The 23,739-nt window shown below is 44.0% G+C and overlaps 1 protein-coding gene across 1 annotated transcript in view; it reads right to left on the bottom strand.

Annotated features, from left to right (window-relative positions):
* The window catches only part of LOC115469674 (mucin-5B-like), a 79,209-nt gene that overhangs the window by 33,431 nt on the left and 22,039 nt on the right, over window positions 1-23,739 (bottom strand). The window contains exons 5-7 of the mRNA XM_030202461.1: window positions 20,314-20,345; window positions 12,860-13,034; window positions 4,845-4,949 (exon numbers count right to left, since the gene is read on the bottom strand). Coding sequence (XP_030058321.1) covers window positions 4,845-4,949; window positions 12,860-13,034; window positions 20,314-20,345 — 312 coding nt within the window. The remainder of the gene's footprint in view (window positions 1-4,844; window positions 4,950-12,859; window positions 13,035-20,313; window positions 20,346-23,739) is intronic.

The raw sequence follows: 23,739 nt of genomic DNA, 5'->3' as shown, positions 1-23,739 counted from the left end.
GAAATGGCCCTGGCTGGTTAAATTGCCTGTTTGGGGATAGTCGGTTATTTTCAGTGGCACTTAACTGGTTAGCACTGTTGAAAAATAACTGCTTAACGCCTAACTGCAAACCGGCTATTTTGGGGGCATTCTGGGGGCGGAGTAGGCACTTGGCCAGTTATGTGCCAATATACAGCACTTAACCGGCCAGGTTAACTGTATAAATGGGACAGCATAAGTGGTAACCAATAGCCAGTTAAGTGCTGAATATCGGATTTAACCAGCTATGCTTTAGCCATCTCCGCAAAACAGGGCCTGGCATTGAATATCCTGGAATAAGGCATTGAATATCCTGGAATAACACAAGCAGCAGTCGACAAAATGCGAAATACCACCGGCTGAATGGCGACACTATGATTTATCATACAAAGAAACAGGATCCAGAACAGAAAAGTTGGGAAAGTACTGCCCTACAACTTATGCCACTTACATTTATGTGGGAATCCTATCCAATCAAACTGGAACTTAAATTGAATGATTTGTTACCAAAATGTTATTTAATTTTAATGACAAAAAAACAGATTCTGATGTAGTGAAATTGCTAATCTTACATAACACTGATTCTTACTGACACGTTGCTTGTCAACAAGTATGTTACAAGTTTTGGAATAATACCTTTCATACAGTTCTCTCTACTTTTACTCAGTACTAGGATGCCAGATTCATCCTTTTTTATTTTTTACATTGCATGTGTTTTTAAAATAATACTGCCACTGGCCAGTTACTGAGCAACACCTTCCTTATCTCCAAACTTGATTTTGGCATCTTGTGGCCTGCCAAGCTTCTAGCCTCCCCTCTGTACCCCCTCCCCCTTATCTAGAATATTGTAGCAAGATTCATTCTTCAGCGCCCCCCCCCCCCCAAAAAAAAAAAATAAATCATATACATATTGCTCTGGCTTTCTTATCTACAAAACTATGCATCCGTTTTTGAAATTCTTCTCTCTTATCAATCTCGCTTTCATATGAACTGCAATGATTTTGCTACATACTTTGCCAACAAAATTAAAAATCACCACCAGGATTTACAGGCAGTCCCACCAAGCCTCCAATCAGGAAACCAGGAGCGCACAAACTAGCCCCCTCCTGACACGCACATATGGGACACTATTAACCCAATAACAGAGGAGATCCTTGTCATAATCCTAAGGTATCTTCGACCAACTACCTGCTCCCTCAACCCCTGCCCATCAACAATAGAGCAGAAGGCAAGTATGGGCCTTATAGAAGGCGCCACAAAAATCATGAACTCCTCTCTCCCTAATGGGCAACTACCCATAGCCGCCGAGAGGGGGGGCAGGGATGACAAAATTCCCCGGGCCCGGGCCTCCAAGGGGGGCCCGGCGCCGCAGTCCCACCCACCCTCTGTCGTCAACCTTCTGCCACCGGGCGGGGCCCCCTGCATTGAAATCACAGCACCTTTCACCTCTGTGTGAAAGCGCTGCAGGCAGCAGGGCAACAGATCGCCTCCCTTCTGGCCTCCTTCCCTCTCTGTGTCCCACCCTCGTCTGATGTAACTTCCGCGAGGGCGGGACACAAAGAGGGGGGCGGGGTAGTGGCAGCAGTGGCGACCTTGGGGGGATGGAGGGGGGAGCAGCGTCGTCGACCTCGGGGGGTAGAGGGGGGAGTGGCGGTAGTGACCTCGGGGGCGGCGGGGGCGGGGCTCTGGGGGCGAACTTGTCCTGGGCCAGGCCCAGTCTCTCGGCGGCCCTGCAACTACCAACAGCATTAAAAAGGGCGGTGGTGCCCCATTTGCTAAAGACAAACAGCCTTGACCAGGACATACTTGAAAGTTACCAGCCAGTATCCAACACACCATTTCTAGGAAAACATATAGAGCAAATAGTCTGTGTTCAACTCAGTGATTGGCTTGAAGAGAGAAACTGGCTAGATCCATGTCAATCTTGATTCAGACCCGGTTATGGAACAGAAATGGTCCTCGTATCCCTACTAGATGATCTTCACAGAAACCAAGACAGGATTTCCTTCCTTCTTTAACAAATCCATACAACACACTGAAAGCCCCTATATCTTACTAATCGCCAGTGATACACACTTTGTTATCCGCCAGACAGTGTGTCACTGGTCTTACTCTTCGCCACCACAGGATAATTGCAGAAATATCAGCAAACAACTCTACCTTTGCCCCTTCAAGTAGGACATGGCCCGCCTTAAAGGCCGCTTGCAAGACTCTTCTTGACAGAAAAACGTAACAAGCCACAATGTTTCATGGCCGGTCTGCTCGCTTAGGTCCCAATGCCCTATGCATGTGCTCGAACTCCAAGGGGGGAAGAGGGGTCCCCTGAATTGCCCACAACCTCCAGATTCTCTTCAGGAGCTCTGTTACATGCTGCTCCTCTATAAACTCTGGAACTCCGCGGGCACGCAAATTAGTTCGCCTCACTCTGTTTTCATTATCTTCAATTTTCAAGAGCAGATCCTCATAGTTATGTTCAAGCGAGTCAACCCACTTGTCAAAGGTTTGAAAATCTCGGTAATGCTGAATCACACACTCCTCAAAATTATTAAGTTGGTTGCCCATATATCTGTTTTTTAATGCAAACTGTCCACCTCCGAGTGCAGAGCTACCTTTATGTTCTCAATTGATGATTTCAAGTCAGTCATCCACCTCTGCAAATCTGCCTTGCTCAGCGGCTCAACAATATGCTGCCCCTGCTCCAATGTCTATTATCATATTTTCCGTATCAGCTTCCTGCTGAGGAAGAGGTGTTACCATTTTTTTTCTGCTGCATGGTCTGCAGAGTTCACCAACTTGTAGGCAAAAACCTTTAGATCAGGTCTCAACCAACATCCAGCCATCTGCTGCACCACTTCTTATAGTGCCAATTACTGAGCTTGATCAAGTGGAATAAGCCCTTTGACTATGCTTATGAAGGCAAATTCTCTGGTTTACTGAGGAGCACCGCTACTATGCTGCCATTGGATGGGTGGCATCACTTCCTCCCCCATACTGCTAGATTTCTCAGCAGCTTTTGACACTGTGGATCATGATATGCTAGCACGACTGGCAGAAACAGGTATCAATGGAACAGTACTTGCCTGGTTTAGATCCTATTTATCAGACAGGCAACAGTCCATGTTGTTTGGCAGCACCTTATCGCCACCATGGACACTGAACTGTGGGGTACCACAAGGATCGATACTGTCACCTATTCTGTTCAATATCTACCTCAAACCACTAGCCGAGCTGATTCGGTTGATGGACACTCAGTTCTACATCTACGTGGATGATGTGCAGCTACTCATTCCCGTTGAACTTGACTTACCTTCAGCCCTGAATAAACTGATTACCTGTCTAACATCAGTTCAAGGATGCGATAAACACAACAAACTTTTCCTGAACCCAAGTAAATCCGAGCTTCTGTGGGTCCCTAACATAAGTGGACACATACCTGACATCAAAATCTCTTTTGGGAAGTACGAACTCCCCCTCAAATTACAAGTCAGGAACCTTGGAATACAGTTAGATTCAGCCAGCGAATGTAGTAAAAGCAGTTAGCTTAGCAGGGTTTAAAAAAAGGTTTGGAAGGCTTCCTAAAGGAAAAGTCCATAGACCATTATTAAAATGAACTTGAGGAAAATCCACTGCTTATTTTAAGCAGCATAAAATGTTTTGTACTATTTTGGGATCTTGTCAGGTATTTGTAACATGAATTAGGCCACTGTTGGAAACAGGATGCTAGGCTTGATGCTGTCCCAGTATGGCAATACTTATGTACTTATGTAACTTTATATTGGTACCTAATGAAGAAAGTTTGTGAAGCACTGGGTTTTTGAAGTTATTCAGAATGGTTTAAGTAAACAGGAGAGGCTCCTGCCGGAGTAAACCACACTGAGCAGGGTTCTAACTTTTGCCCAATTATCTATGTGGGTACAGCACTGAATATCAGCCATACCCACATACTTATGGGCGCCACCAAAAACCCAGATATTCAGTGCCAGTGCTTGGATAGGGCCCAGCACTGAATTTCCAGGTTTATTTTAGCCAGTGGCACTCAGTGTTTTCAACCCAGCCCTCGGGGCACACCCAACCAGTCGGGGTTTTCAGGATATCTCCATTGAAAACCTCTGCATTAAATGTTGAGTGCCGCTAGGTTGAAAACCCCTAGTTTAATGTAACACTGACCGTCACTGGCTCAATATTGACCTGTTTAAATTTAAAAGATACAACCCCACCAATTTTGCAAGAAAGTACTCTATTTGGAATAGTCTATATTTTGCTCCAATATCTCCGAATCCCAGGTTCTTGGATAGGACCCACATTAATGGAGTTAAAAGTCAGTCACACAGAAACAGCAAAGGTGACAACAAAAGTCCCAAAGCAATGGTGCGGTGCAGAATTTGATAGGTATCAGTGACTCAACATGAGCCGTGTTTCGGCTGTAAGGAGTCAAAACCAAAAAATTACACAATGGTCTAATCATGTGTATTGAAATTAAATAACTGCACCAAAAAGAAAGGCACTGTGGCCACTTGGTGAACATGCATCAAAGAAAATCTTGCCTCAAGGTAGTGCTGTGAAACAGAACTGTATTTAATTTCAATACACACAATTAGACCATTGTGTAATTTTCTGGTTTTGACTCCTGAGGCAGGCCTTATTGCCGAAATACGGCTTATGTTGAGTCATTGATACCTATCAATAAATTCTCACCACATCATTGTTCGGGACTTTTGCTTTCATGGTCACCTTTGTAAAAAATCAGTCCAAATTGACTGTGATGTCCTATACATGAAGACATGATAATAATAATTATCAGAGACACCAATTAGTTTAGTTCTTACTGCATGCCAGATCAATGCAGCAGCCATCAATATAATTTCCTGAGGTTAGCTCAAAGCCTGGTTTGCACTTCTTTATTACTTTGCTGCAGAGTAAGGGGTTGCATCCTGTGTAAGAGAAGAGAGAAGGAAATTAACAAGATGAGATGTAGAGGTGCAACTTTTGCAAATCCTCAAGGTTTGAATCACTCAGATATGAGCAAGCTTCTCCCTTTACAATTACTCAAAATATATAGCTCTGCAATTAAACCTCTATTTTATGTATGTTTATGACATGCTAATTTTATACTGTAACAATGCATACATGAAAACAGGCACAGTCTTGTGGTGGGCCTACGTTTTGGGCATGTACCCCTGTGCACAATGTTACACATGTTTTACAGAAAAGGCTTTAGAAAATTGTCCCAGAAATGTCTCTATAGCTGTACTGGACAATTTCTCAAGCGAACCAAAGAAAGCAGAAAGTACAAAAATGGAATTTGATTCTTGGAATACACGCTGAGTTAGGGACTGAATCAAAAGTGTAATTGCCGTATTTGTGATGGGGAAAGAATTGTTCAATTGGTTAAATATGCTTAGTGATATTTTTTTCAACTTTTATCTGGATTACCACATCTCTAAAGCAATCAGAAAATGATTGTTCTCAAAGGAGTGGCTTCTCAAACGTGCTCTTCCATGTAGTAAACATTCTACCTTAATGAGCTGTTGCCAGGGGCTTAGCTACCCTTGATTGAACCTGGCAAAAAACCAGGGGCTGCCTGATCATAGGGGTCACCTGCAGCTCAACCAGCCCTTCTTGCAAAATAAGATGAAGCAGCAGTGGAAGTGTTGAAAGGAGGTGAGAATGGCACACACTGTAGTTATTTACCTCTATCTGCTACTGCTCCACCTTCTTAAATTCTTCCTCATGCAACCCAGCAGAAAGTAAACTACTAAAGCACCTTATCTCTGCTGCTGAGGTGCCAAAGTCTAACAGTAAGAGCTATGAGATCTCATGGCTCATATTGCGAGACTTCAGTCCTACAGCAGCCTGAGGTTAAGTGCTTAAGTGGTTTGTCAGCTTCATGGGAGAGAAACAGGAAGCAGCAAGGCTAGGGTTACCATATTTGGTCCCCCAAAAAGAGGACACATGCCCCGCTCTGCCATACCACCGCCCCGCCCCCTGTCACTTATCACCACACCCCTTTCACCCCTACCCCCCTAAGGGTGTCCTATCCCCTAGTTGAAGCGGCCATTTTGAATCGGTGCTGGGACTGTCAGCATTGCAAGGGGAAGAGAGAGAATGCAAGGCAGTGCTCCGGGCAGGAAAGAGGGGGCTGTTTCCTGCCTCGAAGAGGTTACTAGACCACCAGGGCAGCAGAGTAAGGGGAGGGTATAGAATACAATTAGGCCCGCCTGCCAACCTGCCCGTTTGTACGGAAATCCGGACAAATGGGCAGGCTGGCAAAACCCGTCCGGTTGCCCGCCCATGTCCTCAAAAAAAGGACATGTCCAGGTAAAACCAGACATATAGTAACCCTAAGCAAGGCAGCACAGCTAGAGGTAAGAGCAGTGTGTGGTAGGCTTTCATCTTTCCAGGCTATAAAATATTTTATAGACCCCATGGGAGGGGGGGAGAAGCAAGGAACTCTCCAGAGCACTCCTCATCTTTGCAGACCTGGGACTTCTCCTGTCCACTGCTGGCCCACTCTAGACACCTCCCTCCACTGCACCCCCACATGCTCTCCATGCAGACCCAAACCTCCCTGCCACTGTATCTCACATTCCCATTCTGCAGATTTCAGACACATCCTCTCCCCTGCAGCCCTCAGACCCTCCAGCACAATGCACCAGCACCCCAGACAGAACCAATCACCCCAGAGCTGCCAAGGGGGTCCTGATTTTTGAGCGGGAGATTTTAGTACATGTCCCCAGCCCCACCCCACTCTGCCTTGGCCCTTCCCCTTCCCCTTTTGACTTGTAACCATTCGCCCCACCTACCCTCCTCTCCTCTTTCCTCTTCACATTAATTGATTTGCTTGCTTTATTTTTTGTCTATTAGATTGTAAGCTCTTTGAGCAGGGACTGTTTTTCTTCTATGTTTGTGCAGCGCTGTGTATGCTTTGTAGCGCTATAGAAATGCTAAATAGTAGTAGTAGTAGTAGTACCTCATGACTCCACTCCCTGGCACACCTCAATCCTGCGGCCATTGAACAAAATATTTTATTTACACCAGTGACAGCAGGGATGGGGTAAGAGGGAGTGTTTCAGTTCACTCTATTATACCCCCTATCCAGCATCTATTCCCTCCAGGTGCATAACCGCAAGGGGGCCTCGGCACTGGTTGAATCGCTGGAGGGGATGCCCAGGCCCCGCTAGCTGAACAGGTCCACTGCATGAGCCCCCTATTGAGCTGTTTGAGCAGTGCATCAGTTGGCAGCGTGCATCAGCCACTGATGCCGGACCTCCTGCATATGCTCAGTTCAGGCACTTAAAAATGGAAAATAAGATGATACCTTTTTATTGGACTAGCCTAATACCTTTTTTCCATTAGCTTTCAAAGGCCAAAACCTCCTGCCTCAGGTAAGGTCACTGCTATTATAGTACCCTCTCCTGATTTGAGGAAAGAAGTGTTGGTCTCTAAAGACTAGTCAAAAATCTATTAAAATTTGTCCAATATTTTCTGTTTTTTGTTTTATTTGTATTTATTAGCCTTCATTAACACAGCTACGTTACTTTATCCTAAATTAATAATAAAATTATTTTCCCTACCTTTGTTGTCTGGCCACTTACTTTTTCCAATTGTGTTGCTCTCTTGTTTTTGCTTTCCTTCATCTTCTCTTAACTCTCTTGCCAGGGTTGTCCATGTGTCATTTTCTCCTTTCTGTTTCTTTCAGTTTTCTTCAATTTATTTTTATTTTTCTTCCTCTCTGTTCAGATTTAATTCATTCTTACTATCCAGTCTTTAATTTCCCTCTTTTTATTTCATCTACCTATGGCTTTTCATCTTTCCCTCACCTTTGTTCTCCCCTTGGCCCTTTCTTTTTTTCTTCAGTCTTTCATTAACTCTATCCTCTCCCCCTTTCCATCCAGCATCTCCCCCTTTATTTCCCTACCCTTCCATTCAGCGTCTTCCCTCTTTTTCCCCATCCTTTCAGTGTTGTCCCCTCTTTCTCTTTGCATCCTTCCATTCAGCATCTTCCATATCTCTCCCTACCCTTCGATCCATCTTCTTCTTTTTCTCTCCTTACCCTTCCATCCAGTGTCTTTTTTTTTCTCTCCTTACTCTTCCATCCAGTAGAGTGGGCAGGGCCAAGGCAGTGTCTCCCCTCTTTCTCTCCTCATCCTTCCAGTGTCTCCCCCTCTTTCTCTGTGGATCCTTATATCCAGCATCTCCTCTTTCTCTCCCTACCCTTCCATCCAGCATCTTCCCTCTTTCTCTCCCCATCTTTCCAGAGTCTTCCCTCTGCTTCTTCCCATCCTTTTCTTCTCTTTCTGTTTGCATCCTTCCAGCATCTTCCCTCTTTCTCTCCCTCTCCATCCATCATCTCTTTTTCTCTCCATTCTTCCAGTCAGGGTCTTCACCTTTTCCCCATCTTTCTATCCATCATCTTCAGCCCTTTTCCATCCGTGTCCCCTTTTTCTCTTCCCATCTTTCCACTCATCACCTCTCTCTCTATTCCTCTTCCATCCAGGTACCCACTTTTCTATTTTTCTCCCCTCTCTCCATTCAGTATCTCCTGCCTCTTTCTCCACACCCCTCCCCTCCCGATGAACAGCAGTGGCCGCAGGAAAACAACAAATAGGAAAAGGTTCCAGGGGAGATCCGGGAAATTATAGACCGGTGAGTCTGACGTCGGTGCCAGGGAAAATGGTAGAGACTATTATCAAAATTACAGAGCACATCCAAGGACATGGATTACTGAGACCAAGTCAACACGGCTTTTGTGTGGGGAAATCTTGCCTGACCAATCTACTTCAATTCTTTGAAGGAGTAAACAAGCATGTGGACAAAGGGGAGTCGGTTGATATTGTGTATCTGGATTTTCAAAAGGCATTTGACAAGCTACCTCATGAAAGGCTACAGAGGAAATTGGAGGGTCATGGTATAGGAGGAAATGTCCTATTGTGGATTAAAAACTGGTTGAAGGATAGGAAACAGAGAGTGGGGTTAAATGGGCAGTATTCACAATGGAGAAGGGTAGTTAGTGGGGTTCCTCAGGGGTCTGTGCTAGGACCGCTGCTTTTTAATATATTTATAAATGATTTAGAGATGGGAGTAACTAGTGAGGTAATTAAATTTGCTAATGACACAAAGTTATTCAAAGTCATTAACTCGCGACAGGATTGTGAAAAATTACAGAAGGACCTTATGAGACTGGAAGATTGGGCGGCTAAATGGCAGATGTAAGTGTTTAATGTGAGCAAGTGCAAAGTGATGCATGTGGGAAAAAAGAACCCGAATTATAGCTACGTCATGCAAGGTTCCACGTTAGGAGTTACGGACCAAGAAAGGGATCTGGGTGTCGTCGTCGATAATACACTGAAACCTTCTGCTCAGTGTGCTGCTGCGGCTAGGAAAGCGAATAGAATGTTGGGTATTATTAGGAAAGGTATGGAAAACAGGTGTGAGGATGTTATAATGCCGTTGTATCGCTCCATGGTGCGACCACACTTTGAATACTGTGTTCAATTCTGGTCGTCGCATCTCATGAAAGATATAGTAGAATTGGAAAAGGTGCAGCGAAGGGCGACTAAAATGATAGCGGGGATGGGACGACTTCCCTATGAAGAAAGACTAAGGAGGCTAGGGCTTTTCAGCTTGGAGAAGAGAAGGCTGAGGGGAGACATGATAGAGGTATATAAAATAACGAGTGGAGTGGAACAGGTGGATGTGAAGCGTCTAGTCACGCTTTCCAAAAATACTAGGACTAGGGGGCATGCGATGAAACTACAGTGTAATAAATTTAAAACAAATCGGAGAAAATTTTTCTTCACCCAGTGCATAATTAAACTCTGGAATTCGTTGCCGGAGAATGTGGTGAAGGCGGTTAGCTTAGCTGAGTTTAAAAAGGGGTTAGATGGTTTCCTAAAGGACAAGTCCATAAACCACTACTAAATGGACTTGGGAAAAATCTACAATTCCAGGAATAACGTATAGAATGTTTGTATGTTTGGGAAGCTCACCAGGTGCCTTTGGCCTGGATTGGCCGCTGTCGTGGACAGGATGCTGGGCTCAATGGACCTTTGGTCTTTTCCCAGTGTGGCATTACTTATGTACTTATGACCACAGCCTTCAGGTATGTGCTATTGGCTCTGCCAGTCCTCTGCCTCGGAATGGGAAATTGATGTCACTGGGGGCAGGGGACCAGCAGAGCCAGCAGCGCATTCCTGAAGGCTGCGGCCTCGTGCTTGTTTTTTGCTGTTTTGCTACCGCTGCTGCTCATCGGGAGAAACAGCAGTGGCAGTGTGGTGGTGCAGTGTCTCAGCACTAAGCGGGAGAATTTCCCACTTTGCTGGGAGATGACACACCAAAGTGGGAGTCTCCCGCTCAATGTGGGAGACTTAGCAGGTCTGGTGTCACTCTCATTCTCACTGTGCACCCAATACATCTCACATAAGCCCCTTACACACATACACCCCTCCCACTGTTCCAGAGATGACATATTTTATATCCATATGCACCCCCACTGCACCCATGACTTACACAAGTCCTTATTCACAGCAGACACCCATACATACTCCTACTGTCCAAGGTACCCACAACACACCCTACATGTACTGTACTGCAACTACATACAAAACTCTCAGACCCACACACACTGTATCCCAGATAACTCCCAGTTTCCAAACACTCCCCCACCACACACACTTCTGCTCCCTGACTGGTGAGCTGAAGGGGGACCTGCTCCCGGCCCCAACTACCGTGGGAAATATGGTGTTATAGGGACCTATCTTAATTTTTTCTGCCTGGGGCCTGTTCAATCCACTGGCTGTTGCAATGCTAATTCGTGCAGGATTCTCCAAAAACAAGTCTGTGCAAAAGACTTTACAGGCCACAATTCCCTAAAAAATAACTGCACCATACTGACTGAGCTGTATTGATTTTCTTTGGTATGGAATGAGTTTTTTGTTTGGTGGTACAGCAATCCTTGAAGGGCTTCTGGCCCTGGTATTTGAGGCCTTCTCACAAGGAGAACCTTGAGGCCCTGAGCACTTGTGATACCGCCTCCCTCCTCAGCCCTGGTCCAAAGCTAAAAGTATAAAAATGGTGGAGCTTTGTCAAGTCACATTTCTTTTAATTCACCTCCCTGAGCCATCCAATCCTGCAAACGCCCCACTTATTTCCATTGAATAGTCCTCATTCTGCCTTTGCTCAAAATGGCAGTGTCTAAATCCTACAGATATATCTGAGCATACTGCTAATGGTCAGTCTACCTTCTAGAGGTCTCTTTGATAGGGATTACTAGGGGCGTGGGAGGGTTGGGTGTTTTAAGGGGTGGGGCTAGGCACAAGGGGTGGGGTGTTTTAGGGTGTGCAGGCATTGGCATTTTAAAGGGGTTGGGGCTAGGCACAAGGGACAAGACTTAGCAGGGAAAATTAGTTTTGTTAATTATAGCGCTGGATCATGCTGAGGTGGAATCCATCATGGGCCACTGGGCTAACAGAGTTTATTTATTTATTACTAGCCGTTAAGCCCGTTAAAACGGGCGAGATTTGTGTTTGCAAACCATCCTCTCTCCCCTGCCCTCCCCCCCATGTCCAGCAGCCCTCCTCTCTCCCCTGACCTCACCCCGTCTACCGATCCTCCCCCCCCCCATATCCAGCAACCCTCCTCTTTACCTTGGCCTCCCCCCATCCACCAACCCTGCCCTCCCCCCATGTCCAGCAACCCTCCTCTCTGCCCTGCTCTCACCCCATGTCCAGCTACCCTCCTCGCCGCCACTCCCCTCCGTATTGGGCCCCCTGCACTGACCTGACAGCGCCTCTCACCTCCGTGTGAAAGCGCTGCAGGCAGCAGCAGAGCGATCTACTTCTGCCTGCAGCGCTTTCACACAGAGGTGAGAGGCGCTGTCAGGTCAGTGCAGGGGGCCCGATATGGAGGGGAGCGGCGGCGGCGGTGGGGAGGGTGGAGTTTGTTGCGCGCGATGCTCGTTTCCAGGCTCCAGCAGCAGCGTCCGACAGTCCGACTCTGTTTCCCTCTCTGTTCCGCCCTTTGACGTCATCACGTCTTGACGCGAGGGCGAGACAGAGAGGGAAGTCTCTACTGCGCATTTGCAGGTGAGTCAGTCACTTGCCATTTATATATTTGATTTATTTGAGACATATATATCTTAAACAATTGTGGTTTCAATGTGACTAACAGGAAACAATTACTACAGTACAATGCAAGTAATGTGAGCATACACAAGAAATGGACAGCCCGCCCAAAAAAACAAATCACCTCTGTACAGTAACCAAAACAAGATACCTAACATGCTCAGAAACTAACAAGCACTAGTGCAGGTGAGGGATTGATCAAATAGAAATGCCTTCAGCAACTTACAAAATAATAGATAATCAGTAATATTATCTCAATGCAATTCACAAAAAGTCCCACATCTTAGAAGCCTGGAAGATTAAAACTGCAGTATGAATAGATTTATAGTGAAGATTCTTACAACTTGGATAGTGAAGCATGTTTAGCTTCTCCCTAGTTAAGGGGGCCTTCAACACCAGGGAAGTAGTCTCTTTAAATCATGCTGCTATCGCATAAGATCATCATTGTTTGTGAATTTTCTCATTCATTGCCACAACCAGTTTGTGTGAGAAATTTGTGTGAGAAATTTTTGGGAACCCATTTGTATCCTGCAGTCAAAAAAAAAAAAATGTTCACAGCTTTTCCTATCAGCCCTGACATTTACAAATTCTTGTTCTGAAACCAGGAAGTGCTTGTGAATGGAGGAGAAAATAGCATGGCTATGGCAAAACAGCTCTGGAGAAGGCAGTCAGAGAGCAGCGTGAATATGGGTCACAGTAAGATCTCAGAGAATACTTACTACAGTCAGTTCGAGGACAGCATGGATCATCTGGAAGCAGCACCTGAATGGGTTCAAATCCTTTTTTGTTGCAAAACTCTTTTATGGGATTTGTACATATGACCTGCTTGCAGTGCACAGTGTAATCCTCATTACAGATACATTCCTGACAGTTGCTGTTCCACATTTCTCCTGGCTACAACATTGGAAAAGAACACAAAGCACCATGTTTTAGAGATACTGGGTCACATAAAGTTGCTTTTGAATGTGAAACAGCTCTTGGAGAAGAACAGTATGATCGTTTGTATTTATATACCCAACTTGCTATCTAGAAAATAATTTTTTTGCCCTGCCCCCATTGTGCCTCACGCTTGATAAGGCATGTTTCCTATCACTTTTGGAATGTGATGTGACTGATTTTGTTTCCGTAGGGCTTCACTTTGGTATCTCATCCAAAGCTACCCCTCATGAATTGTATGTGCATATCAGGGAGGCGTTCCTGGTATATGATTGGGGTAGAGCATGTACTTATGGAACTACTTTTAGATTACCATAAGTATATATATACATTTTCATGGAAAAAAATACCCATATACATAGAGACATGTATCAGTGTACATGTACTTATCTTGTATCAATTTTCTTTTTTTTTTGTCTTACTACTTTTACTGACTTTTAGCACAAACAGTGAATAACAAAACATGAGGACTAATGAAAAAAAATGTACAAAAACTATTACATATGAAGATAGGAAGAGGGCACATTAAGATTGATCCAAATAAGATAGGAGACCATTTCTTATTACAATGTACAAAATTCTTCAATTTCTTTGAAATATGATTTTGATATTGATGAGTAGAATACAATAAATTCCACCATGACTTATGATTAGCTTGATGTGGGGATTTCCAAGAAACAAAAACTATCTTCAAAGCAAAAGTGATCATTTAGGACAATTTTAAAGCAGGTATTAAAAGCAGGAAGCCGGCAAAAGAATTGGTTGGACCGCTAGATGACCGAGGAGTAAAAGGGGCGATCAGGGAAGACAAAGCCGTAGCGGAGAGATTAAATGAATTCTTTGCATCGGTCTTCACCGAGGAAGATTTGGGTGGGATACCGGTGCCGGAAATGGTATTCGAAGCTGACGAGTCAGAGAAACTTAATAAATTCTCTGTAAATCTGGAGGATGCAATGGGACAGTTCTTCAAACTGAAGAGTAGCAAATCTCCTGGACCAGATGGTATTCATCCCAGAGTACTCATAGAACTGAAAAATGAGCTTGCGGCGCTATTGTTAGTAATATGTAATTTATCCTTAAAATCGAGCATGGTACCGGAAGATTGGAGGGTGGACAATGTAATGCCGATTTTTAAAAAAGGTTCCAGAGGAGATCCGGAAAATTATAGACTGGTGAGTCTGACGTCAGTGCCGGGCAAAATGGTAGAGACATTAAGAACAACATTACAGAGCATATTCAATAGCATGGATTAATGAGACAAAGTCAACATGGATTTAGTGAAGAGAAATCTTTGAAGAGATGAACAAACATGTGGATAAAGGTGAGCCGGTTGATATTGTGTATCTGGATTTCCAGAAGGCATTTGACAAAGTACCTCATGAAAGACTCCAGAGGAAATTGGAGAGTCATGGGATAGGAGGTAGTGTTCTATTGTGGATTAAAAACTGGTTAAAAGATAGAAAACAAAGAGTGGGGTTAAATGGAAAACAAAGAGTGGGGTTAAATGGTCAATATTCTCGATGGAGAAGGGTAGTAAGTGGGGTTCCCCAGCGATCTGTGCTGGGACTGCTGCTTTTTAACATATTTATAAATGACCTAGAGTTGCAAGTAACTAGTGAGGTAATTAAATTTGCTGATGACACAAAGTTATTCAAAGTCATTAAATCACGGGAGGATTGTGAAAAATTACAAGAGGACCTTACGAGACTGGGAGACTGGGCATCTAAATGGCAGATGACGTTTAATGTGAACAAGTGCAAAGTGATGCATGTGGGAAACAGGAACCCGAATTATAGCTACATCATGCAAGGTTCTACGTTAGGAGTCACAGACCAAGAAAGGGATCTAGGTGTTGGCGCTGATGATACGTTGAAACCTTCTGCTCAGTGTGCTGCTGCGGCTAAGAAAGCAAATAGAATATTAGGTATTATTAGGAAACGAATGGAAAACAAAAATGAGGATGTTATAATGCCTTTGTATCGCTCCATGGTGCGACCGCACCTCGAATATTGTGTTCTATTCTGGTCGCCGCATCTCAAAAAAGATACTGTGGAATTAGAAAAGGTGCAGAGAAGTGCGATGAAAATGATAAAGGGGATGGGACGACTTCCCTATGTGGAAAGGCTAAAGCGGCTAGGGCTTTTCAGTTTGGAGAAAAGGCGGCTGAGGGGAGATATGATAGAGGTCTATAAAATAATGAGTGGAGTTGAATGAGTAGATGTGAAGTGTCTGCTTACGCTTTCCAAAAATACGAGGACTAGGGGGCATGCGATGAAGCTACAATGTAGTAAATTTAAAATGAATCGGAGAAACCTTTTCTTCATTCAACGTGTAATTAAACTCTGGAATTCGTTGCCGGAGAATGTGGTAAAGGCGGTTAACTTAGTGGAGTTTTAAAAAAAGGTTTGGACGGCTTCCTAAAGGAAAAGTCCATAGACCATCATTAACTAGATTTCGGGAAAATCCACTATTTCTGGGATAAGCAGTATAAAATGTTTTGTACTTTTTTGGGATCTTGCCAGGTATTTGTGACCTGGATTGGCCACTGTTGGAAACAGGATGCTTGGCTTGATGGACCTTTGGTCTTTCCCAATATGGCAATACTTATGCTCTTATGAGAGCTTTTTGAAACTATAAGGAAACATATGGTGATGACTGGCAGCACAAGTTCCTGAGGAAGCCATGTAAGCTTGGCATAAATTAGTGCTTACCATTGTCAGTATTATTTTTTACCTTCCCATTTGGGTTTTTGTGAGGCACTTCTAAAACTAGGCACCGCTTTGTGGAATTACCCCCTATGTTCCATAGGCTCAGTATAGTATAGCTTAATCTGTATATAGGGCATGTTTCAAATTTATAAGGAATACTCTACCCCTGCTTGGGGTAATGGAGTGCTAACATGAGGGCTGGTGGTTGTGACTATATTCTTCCAGCAGATGGCAGGAGACAGCATGAGTGCAGTTGGTAGCTAATTCTACACTTGCAGTGGAAGAGAGAGGAAATGGTCTCTGAGGGACAAAGATGGCAGTGTTTTAATAAATAACATCTTATTTAACCGATTCTGTTTCATGTCTACAGAGTCAGGAATCTAAATTGGTAATGGCATTGCAAAAAAAGATTTCCCAGAACATCTCAAATCTAATATGACAATTCTTAAGCAGTTTTATGAAAGATTCTTTTTCCATGTATTTATTAGATGAAAGGTTCCCTCTGAGCTGTACCTATATACTTGCGATTAACTTAATTTTTATTTGTATTTACAACCAGATATCTCTTAACCAGTGTGATGGTTTCAAGAGGCCCGCCCCCGAGACCGCCATGGATTTTTGAAGATAAGGATGAGGAGGGGTCATGGCGGATACAGGGATGGGGGGACAGTACAATACATTTTATGCTGCTTATTTCTAGGATAAGCAGCATAAAGTGTATTGTACTGCTTTGGGTTCTTGCCAGGTGCTTGTAACCTGGGTGCTGGGCTTGAATTTCCAGGTCTCTGGAGCTGGATAAACTATAGCCAGTTAAGTGTGATATTCAGCACCAGATAAAGATAGGACTGACTTTTATGTGGATCTGTTTATGTGGTTACCTTGGCTGGTTAAGTGCTGAATATTGGCACTTACCTGGCCAAGTGCTGACTTCGACTCCAGAACACCCCAAACTAGCAGAAAAATACAATGCTCACAAACAGTGGCATCTGCTAATATCAATTTACACTGTCTTGCCAATCATTCCCTGGCACCCTTTAAGTGTATGACAGTGGTAGTCATTCTCTGTCCACTCCCTCCAACTGAACTGTTTTCTGTAGTAAAAGCCTGTCTGAGCAGAAGTGTCTTTAATTGCTTCCTAAATATAATTACCAAATCAATCATTTGCAGTTCCTGTATCTATTCTAATTAGTCAAGCCAATTGTAGAAAACAAAAACAAACAAAAATGGATTTCCTGTCTCCAACAAAATGGCACTGGCTGATGGATAGAATGTGCAGGGCTTGAGAACCTTTGAGTCTGAGTGAGCAGGATGCTCTATACATTTTTTGAACTGTATTAAATTATAGAGGCACTTCACCAAACAGCACAAATTGAAACTGCTCCAGTTTTATTCTGCATACTATTGGGCTCATTTTCGAAAGAGAAAGACACCCATCTTTCGACACAAATCGGAAGATGGACGTCCTCACAGGGTTGTCCAAATCGGTATAATCAAAAGCCAATTTTGGATGTTTCCAACTGCTTTCCGTCGCAGGGACGGCCAAAGTTCAAGGGAGTGTATCGGAAGCGTAGCGAAGGCGGGACTTGGGCGTGCCTAACACTAGGACGTCTTCGACCCATAATGGAAAAAAAAAGGATGTCCCTGACAAGCACTTGGATGACTTTACCTGGTCGTGTTTTTCTCACGACCAAGGCACAAAAAGGTGCCCGAAATGACCAGATGACCACCGGAGGGAATCGGGGATGACCTCCCCTTACTCCCCCAGTGGTCACTAACCCCCTCCCACCCTCAAAAATATCTTTAAAAATATTTTTGCCAGCCTCAGATGTCATACTCAGGTCTATCACAGCAGTATGCATGTCCCTGGAGCAGTTTTAGTGGGTGCAGTGCACTTCAGGCAGGTGGACCCAGGCCCATCCCCCCTACCTGTTATGTTTGTGGAGGAATAAAATAAAAGTGGGAGGACGACCAAGGATTCCAAAGACTGAAAGGATATATAATAATAAAGATGTTTATTGAGGTATAAAGACTCGACACAACATCGTGTTTTGGCCGTTAGGCCTGCATCAGGAGTCTTAATGCCAAATGCTTTTGAGAACTATTTGATGAAGGCAAATCCTCAACAAAGGGAGGTCTTTAGAAAGACCGTTGTGAAGGTGAGCGTGCTTCGTTGTCTCCTCTGACACAACGCTTGTATAGAATGCTGCAATGTTGAGGATTTGCCTTCATCAAATAGTTCTCAAAAGCATTTGGCATTAAGACTCCTGATGCAGGCCTAACGGCTGAAACACGACGTTGTGTCGAGTCTTTATACCTCAATAAACATCTTTATTATTATATATCCTTTCAGTCTTTGGAATCCTTGGTCGTCCTCCCACTTTTACTTTATTTCTTGTTGTTGTCCGTGGGGCGTCTAGAGTTCTCCGCCTTCTGGCGGATATTTTTTCTCTGTTTGTGGAGGAAACAGCGAGCCCTCCAAAACCCACCACAAACCCACTGTACCCACATCTAGGTGCCCCCCTTCACCTGTAAGGGCTATGGTAATGGTGTACAGTTGTGGGTAGTGGATTTTAGGGGGGAGGTTGGGGGGCTCAGCACATAAGGTAAGGGAGATATGTTCCTGGGAGCATTTTATGAAGTCCACTGCAGTGCCCCCTAGGGTGCCGGGTTGGTGTCCTGGCATGTCAGGGGGGCCAGTTCACTACAAATGCTGGCTCCTCCCATGACCAAAGGACTTGCATTTTATCGTTTCTGAGATGGACGTCCTTGGTTTCCATTATCGCCGAAAATCAGAAATGACCAAGTCTAGGGATGAATATCTCTAAGAACGATCTAAATTTCAAGGTTTGGACGTCCCTGACCGTATTATCGAAAAGAAAGATGGACATCCATCTTGTTTCGACAATATGGGTTTCCCCGCCCCACCATCAGGACATTTTGCGAGGACGTCCTCAACAAAACTTGGACGTCCCTTTCGATTATGCCCCTCCACATGTAACCAGTGTTGAGGATATAAAGAGGGAATGATATTACTACTGTATGAGAGTTTTGTTACACAACATAGCGTTTGGTAGACAGTGTTGATCAATAGTAAACTGTAGTGTAGAAATACTTAGACAATTAGAAATCATTATGGGGCTCATTTCCGAAAGAGTCCAAAAAGTGGCACAAAGTGGTAGATGGACTTTTTATTTTTTTGCCAAAATGTCCAAATCACTATTTTCAAAACCCATTTTAAAGATGATTTCTATACAGTTTGTTGGCAGGATGTTCAAATCACAAGAGCGCATGTCAGGAGCAGAATTTGGGCTACTGAGACAGAACTGGGGAAGCCACTGCTAACCCTGAGAATGGTAGCATGGAATATTGCTACTGTTTGGATTTCTGCCAGGTACTTGTGACCTGGATTGGCCACTGTTGGAAGCAGGATACTAGGCTACATGGACCATTGGTCTGACCCAGTATAGATATTCTTAAATTCTTATGGATGTTTTTTCTGGTATAATGGAACAAAGCAAAACTATCCAGGTTTAAAAGTTAGATGTTTTGGTCTAGACCTGTTTCAATCATGACTAAGTAACCAAATGGTGCCCTAAATGACCACTGGAGGGATTAAGACATGACTCCCCCTTACTCCCCCAGTGAAGTGGTCACTGACCCCTTCCTACCCCCCCCCCCCAAACATGTTAAAGAAATAGTACATACCAGCCTCTATGGCCACTTCAGATGTTATTGCTAGTCCTATTAGAGCAGCAAGCAGGTCCCTGGAGTAGACTAGTGGTTAGTGCAGTGCACTGTAGACAAGGAAACCCAGGCATATATATCCCACTCTAACTGTTACACTTTTGGTGGAAAGTGTGAGCCCTCCCAAACCCATCAAAAACCTACTTTACCCACATATAGTTGAGGGCTCACCATACAATATAAGGGGGTGACGGTGAGATGTGTACCTGGGACCTTTTATGTGAGGTCCACTGTAGTTGCCCTCTAGGGTGCCCCACTTCTCTGCTGGGATGTCTGTGTGGCCAGTCTACTAAGAATGCTGGTTCCCTATGAGGCATATTTTCAAAGCACTTAGCCTTCCAAAGTTCCATAGGTTTCTATGGAACTTTGGAAGGCTAAGTGCTTTGAAAATATGCATGTCCTAATGGATTGATTTTGTGTGTTTTTTACTTGGACTTTTTTTTTTCAAAAATGGTCCAAATAGACGCACTGAACACAGCAACGCCTAGCAAATGGCCATTTTTGAAACAGAAAGATAGATGTTTTTCTGTTTTGAAAATCGCTATGTTCACCACTTGATTTTTGAATGTTTTCAGCAAAACGTCCAAAATCGGATTTAGACGTCATATAAAAAATGCTCCTCTACCTTATAAGAACAATGGAAACAGCATCACACTCAGTACTCCAGTCAGAAAGCACAATATTTATAGGAAACTTATCACTCCAATAACATGCAGGTTATTGTTTTCCATACAAACCAAGTTACTGACTCAATTAAATAGCAAAAATCTGTTTACAGCACTCACAAGTTTGGGTTCACCGTTTGGTCCCACACAATCTACAAGAAATGAAGAAAGATGGTTATGTGGTTTTCTGAAGGTGATATGATTTTATTTAATTATTTATTGCATTTGTATCCCACATTTTCCCATCAATTTGCAGGCTCAAAGTGTAGCATGTAGTTCAGATGTGATGTAAGATATTATTTAGATTGTAAGCTCTGTTGAGCAGGGACTGTCTTTTCATGTTAATTTGTACAGCGCTGCGTAAGTCTAGTAGCGCTATAGAAATGTTTAATAGTAGTAGTAGTAGTAGTAGTAGTAGAAGAAGCGTTTGGGGGCAAATTTTATTAGGCTGTTGGGACATATGTCCAGTTTGCAGTGGGATTTGGTGCATTTGTTGATTGCTTGAGTGACAGTTTCTTCGGTTAGAAGAGCGAAGTTTGTCCAAGTTTGGTCTGCTGGTATTCATTGTGAATTGGGTCTAGGCAGTCAATGAATTATTCGTGGTTGGCGGTATTGAGTGGTAGCGTGGATCGTAGCTTTATAATTTTCTCATTGAAGTACTCAGCAAGGTTGTCTGCTGAAGGGGTGTCTGTGCTGGTTGTGGTGACCGGTGTGGTGTCTAGTAATTTGTTCACAATTTGATATAGTTTATGTGCGTCTTTGTAGTCTGGCCCTATTTTGGTTTTGTAATATGTTCTTTTTGTTTGTGTCGTATATTTGTATTTTCTTTGCATTTGTTTCTATGCGTTAAGTGTGTGATCATCTTTCGCTTTCCTCCATGCTCGTTTGAGTCTCCTAACTTGTGTTATTAGTTTTTTCAGTTCTTCGTTGAACCAAGGTATTGAAATGTGTCTTTGTGTGGTTCTTGTTTGTAATGGTGCAATTTTGTCTAATATGCTCCTGCATCTGTCGTCCCAATTTAGGAGATAATAATGTGTGGAGTCTGTTTGTGCTATCCATTCGTTTTTGTAGATCTGTTGCCAGAATGTACAGGGTCAATTTTGCCTCTAGTGGTGTACATAAGTACATAAGTAATGCCACACTGGGAAGAGACCAAGGGTCCATCGAGCCCAGCATCCTGTCCAAGACAGCGGCCAATCCAGGCCAAGTGCACCTGGCAAGCTTCCCAAACGTACAAACATTCTATACATGTTATTCCTGGTATTGTGGATTTTTCCCAAGTCCATTTAGTAGTGGTTTATGGACTTGTCCTTTAGGAAACCGTCTAACGCCTTTTTAAACTCTGCTAAGCTAACCACCTTCACCACATTCTCCGGCAACAAATTCCAGAGTTTAATTATGCGTTGGGTGAAGAAAACGTTTCTCCGATTTATTTTAAATTTACTACACTGTAGTTTCATCGCATACCCCCTAGTCCTAGTATTTTTAGAAAGCATGAACAGACGCTTCACATCCACCTGTTCCACTCCACTCAATATTTTATATACCTCTATCATGTCTCTCCTCAGCCGTCTCTTCTCCAAGCTGAAAAGCCCTAGCCTCCTTAGTCTTTCTTCATAGGGAAGTCGTCCCATCCCCGCTATCATTTTAGTCGCCCTTCGCTGCACCTTTTCCAATTCTACCATATCTTTCTTGAGATGCGGCGACCAGAATTGAACACAGTACTCAAGGTGCGGTCGCACCATGGAGCGATACAACGGCATTATAACATCCTCACACCTGTTTTCCATACCTTTCCTAATAATACCCAACATTCTATTTGCTTTCCTAGTCGCAGCAGCACACTGAGCAAAAGGTTTCAGTGTATTATCGACGACGACACCCAGATCCCTTTCTTGGTCCGTAACTCCTAATGTTATGCGTTCTTGTTTGAGGTGTGTGCCTTTATTTCACCACTGTAGAATTAGGTTTAATTTGTGGTGGTCTGACCATGGAATGTCTGTCCATTTTGTATCTTTTAGTATAAGGTTTAAGTCTGAGGATAGTTTGTATGTGATGAGGTCAATTGTGTGCCCTTTGTCATGGGTAGCTTGCATGTTAGGCCAGCTGAGGTCCCATAGTTGGAGGAAGTCCTTGCATTCACGTGCATTGGTTGCGTTAGGGTCTTCTAGGTGTAGGTTTATGTCCCCTAGTATAAGTAGATTGGAGTTAGATACACAAATATTTGATATGAAATCCATGAATTGTGGTTGGCTTTCTTGCCAATTACCTGGTGGTCTATAGAACAGGACAACGTTTAGGTGGTCAAGCAGGGTATTATGGTGAATTCTAACTGAGGCAATTTCAAGCTTTGGTGTAATAGATTCTGCAGTTGTTGTTACGGTGAAGTGAGATCTATAGATTAGTGCTATACCTCCTCCTCTTTTTTTCTTTCTTTGTCCAGTGAGTAATTTTGTAGCCTGGGGGGCAGAGTTCTAAAATTATAGTGTCCTTCTGGTTGTGGATCCAGGTTTCGCTGATGAATAGTAGGTCAAGATTGTCTGCCGTGATCCAGTCAGTTATTATAGTTGCAGTGGCGTTCCTAGGGGGGTGGACACCCGGGGCGGCGCCCTGCCCCCCCCGATGCAGCTCGCCCCCCCCCCAGCGAAAGACCCCCCCCCCCGCAAAAGAGCCCCCCCGGGTGCATGCCGCTGGGGGGGGGGGGTGCCGCAGCGCGCGCCTGCTGCAAGTTTACTAACTTTGCTCGTTCGCTGCAGCTCCCTTTGCCCCGGAACAGGAAGTAACCTGTTCCGGGGCAGAGGGAGCTGCAGTGAATGAGAGAAGTTAGCGAACTCTCGCAGCAGGCACGCACCGCGGCACCCCCCAGCGGCGTGCACCCGGGGCGGACCGTCCCCACCGCCCCCCCTTGGTACGCCACTGTATAGTTGATTTGTTGACTATTGATCTGGTGTTTATGTATCCCACTTGGATTGTTTGGTAGGGATCCATTAAGTTCGTGGTTGTATTGATTTTCGTAAGTTGTCTGTTCTCTTGTGTGGGTTTGTTGTGACCTTTCTTTCCTTTGTAGTGATTTTGTCTGCGTGAGGTAGTTCTTCCATTGTTTTGGTTGTTATTATTCTGATGAGGTGTGTAATATCTGGGTAGTTTGTATAGGTTGTGTATAGTGGGTATGTTGTTGGTATTTGTGAGGGGGATGGTTAGTATTTGGTGGATTAGGGATAGTGTATAGATTAGTAGGAGTAGTTTGGTGGTGATCATTTTGGTGTTGCCTCTTTTTGGGCTGTTGTATAGTCGGGTAGTAGGCTATTCAATGTGTGCAGGGTTATTATTACACTCTTTGGGTGAAGGTGGAACAGGTATCACTAGTACTTTTGGCTTAGAGGAACGCACGTCTAGTGGGCCATGTGTAGGTTGTCTTTATCAGTCATTTCTTTATACACTTAAGAAAATTTTTTTTACTTTATGAGGCAACCTTAGCAAAGCAGATTGTCAAATTAAGGCACTTGTGGGCTCGGTCACTCTATAGATACAGATGGGTTGACCTGC

This window comes from Microcaecilia unicolor, chromosome 4 (genome assembly GCF_901765095.1).
Source record: "Microcaecilia unicolor chromosome 4, aMicUni1.1, whole genome shotgun sequence".
Classification (NCBI taxonomy): Eukaryota; Metazoa; Chordata; class Amphibia; order Gymnophiona; family Siphonopidae; genus Microcaecilia; species Microcaecilia unicolor.
This window is presented reverse-complemented; position numbering and strand designations above follow the sequence as displayed.